The 2,500-nt window shown below is 59.6% G+C and overlaps 1 protein-coding gene across 1 annotated transcript in view; it reads left to right on the top strand.

The window, feature by feature from the left end:
* Positions 1-2,500, top strand: part of LOC143032627 (uncharacterized) — a 19,906-nt gene that overhangs the window by 883 nt on the left and 16,523 nt on the right. The window contains exon 2 of the mRNA XM_076197503.1: positions 66-2,500. This exon is cut by the window's right edge and continues 851 nt beyond it. Coding sequence (XP_076053618.1) covers positions 66-2,500 — 2,435 coding nt within the window. The remainder of the gene's footprint in view (positions 1-65) is intronic.

Consider the following 2,500-nt stretch of genomic DNA (forward strand, 5'->3'; position numbering starts at 1 on the left):
CAGAAGCCCATACAAACACAGACACTGACTATATTGCATCTAATACTTTCCCTTTCTTCTTGCAGGCTTTGGCAGCGCTGCTGTCCGTCGCAGCGGGCCATCCGGTGGCTCCTAACTGTTTCCTCGACTCGGCTCTCCTCTACTCCGGCAGAGTTCTCCCCGTTCCCCTAGTTTTCCTCACCAATGCCCAGCAAATTCCTCTCCACAATGTTCAGATCGTCTCGCAGGCCGCTCCTCAGGTCTCAGCAGGACCCGTCGTTGCTACTTACTCCACTGCCTCCGTGGCTACCGCAGCATCTGCAGGAGCTCCACAGTCCGTCAAGCCGACGGCGGCCGTAGCTCAGGCAACGGCCGAGTTCATGGCAGCCTGGAACGCCGCCTATGAACGAGCTTCCAAGATCCAGGCCTCCCTGGTCAAGGTAGCACCCTCTGGCTACTCCCACTTCACACCTCCTAAGCAAGTGCAGGAGACTGAAGCTGTGAGGAGAGCCACGGCAGAGTTCATGGCTGCCTGGAACGCTGCTGCTGAAAGGGCTTCTGCTGTCGAGATTGGCGTCACCTACGGACCTCCCAAGCCCGTCAGGCCCACCCCGGAGGTTCAGCGCGCCACGGCTGAGTTCATGGCAGCTTGGCACGCTGCAGCCCAGAGGGCAGCCGCCGTCCAGGCCACCCTTACTTACAGCACGGGTGCCCCCAAACCCGTCGACCATACTGATGAAGTCAAGAGGGCCACCGCCGAGTTCATGAAGGCTTGGAAAGCTGCTGCTGCTCGCGTACCAAAGATCCAGACCACCATGTATCAGGTATCGGGTATTCATGCCGCCCCCGTTCTCGTCGCCCCCCAGCCCGTCAAATTCACCCCTGAAGTCGAGAGGGCCACCGCCGAGTTCATGGCTGCTTTCAACAAGGCAGCCGCTCTGGCTGCAGCAGCTCCCGATGACGATACATCCAATCTGCCCATCGTCACCTACACTGCTCCCGTACCCTCCGAGACCTACACCGGACCCATGGCCTCTGGCATCATCATGGCATCTGGTTACACCAAGGAGGTGGAGGAGGCACGTCATGAGTTCCAGCTCGCCTTTGAAGCCGCCGCCGCCCTTGCCGCAGCAGCCCCCGATGATGATGACGACGACGACTCTGTCACCTACGTTGAATACAGTGCTCCCGTCCCTGCCCCCGTCCCCGTCGTTATCACCCAGCAAGTCTACACTGGACCATTCGCCTCCGGAGACATCGCAGAATCCGGATACACCATGGAAGTTGACGAAGCCCGCAGGGAGTTTGAGGAAGCCTACGCTGATGCTGCTGCTCTCGCTGCCGCTGCTCCTGACACTGACATCGTGTCCAATGTTATCGTGGATAACGCTGTATATGATGTTCCTGTTGTCTCCGTCGCCGCCCCTGTCGTGGTTCCAGCAGCTCCTGTTGTCCTTACCGCTGCTTCTCCAGCCCCAGCCCTGGTGTACACCGGACCCCAGGCCTCTGGCATCATCGTTGAATCCGGATACACCAAGGAGGTGGATGAGGCCCGCAAGGAGTTTGAGGATGCCTTTGCTGACGCCGCCGCCCTCGCAGCTGCCGCCCCTGACACCGACGACTATTCAGGAGCCGTCGTGTCTGTCCATTATGCTGCCCCAGTTTCTGTCCCAGCTGCTCCTGCTCCAGCTGCCCCAGCTCCTGCTCCAGCCGTTTCTACTGTAACATACACTGGACCCAAGGCATCTGGAATCATCGTAGACTCTGGATACACCAAGGAAGTCCACGAGGCCCGCGAGGAATTCCAGGATGCCTTTGATAGTGCTGCCGCCCTCGCAGCTGCCGCCCCTGATACCGACGTCTATTCAGGAGCTGTCGTGTCTGTCCAGTACGCTGCCCCAGCTGTCATAGCTCCTGCTCCAGCTGCTCCCGTAGAAACATACACCGGACCCAAGGCATCTGGAATCATCGTAGACTCTGGATACACCAAGGAAGTCCATGAGGCCCGCGAGGAATTCCAGGATGCCTTTAACAGCGCTGCCGCTCTTGCAGCTGCCGCTCCTGACGTGCACATCTACACTGCAGCACCTGCACCTGTTATCCATCACGCTGGAGCCGTCTTCGTAACCCACGCACCGGCAGCCCCTGCCCCTGCCCTTGCCCCTGCCCCTGCTCCCGTTGCCCCCGCTGCTCCTTATACTGGACCCCTGGCTTCAGGAGAAATTACCGCCTCTGGATTCACTAAAGAAGTTGAGGCTGCTCGGCAAGAGTTCTTGGCTGCCTACAGAGAAGCTGCTGCACGTATCCCTAAGCCAGACACTACCCAGTATGCTGTGCCAGCACCAGCTGCCCCAGCTGCGTCACCCGCCCCAGCCGCCCCAGCTGTCTCAGCACCTGCTGCCCCAGCTGAACCCGAATACACTGGACCCTTTGCCTCCGGAGTCATCGCTGAGTCCGGATATACCATCGAAGTCGACCAGGCCCGCAAGGAGTTCATGAAAGCTTACGAAGCCGCAGCTGA

The sequence above is a fragment of the Oratosquilla oratoria genome, chromosome 14, assembly GCF_046742065.1.
Source record: "Oratosquilla oratoria isolate Oo_2021 chromosome 14, ASM4674206v1, whole genome shotgun sequence".
NCBI classification, from domain to species: Eukaryota; Metazoa; Arthropoda; class Malacostraca; order Stomatopoda; family Squillidae; genus Oratosquilla; species Oratosquilla oratoria.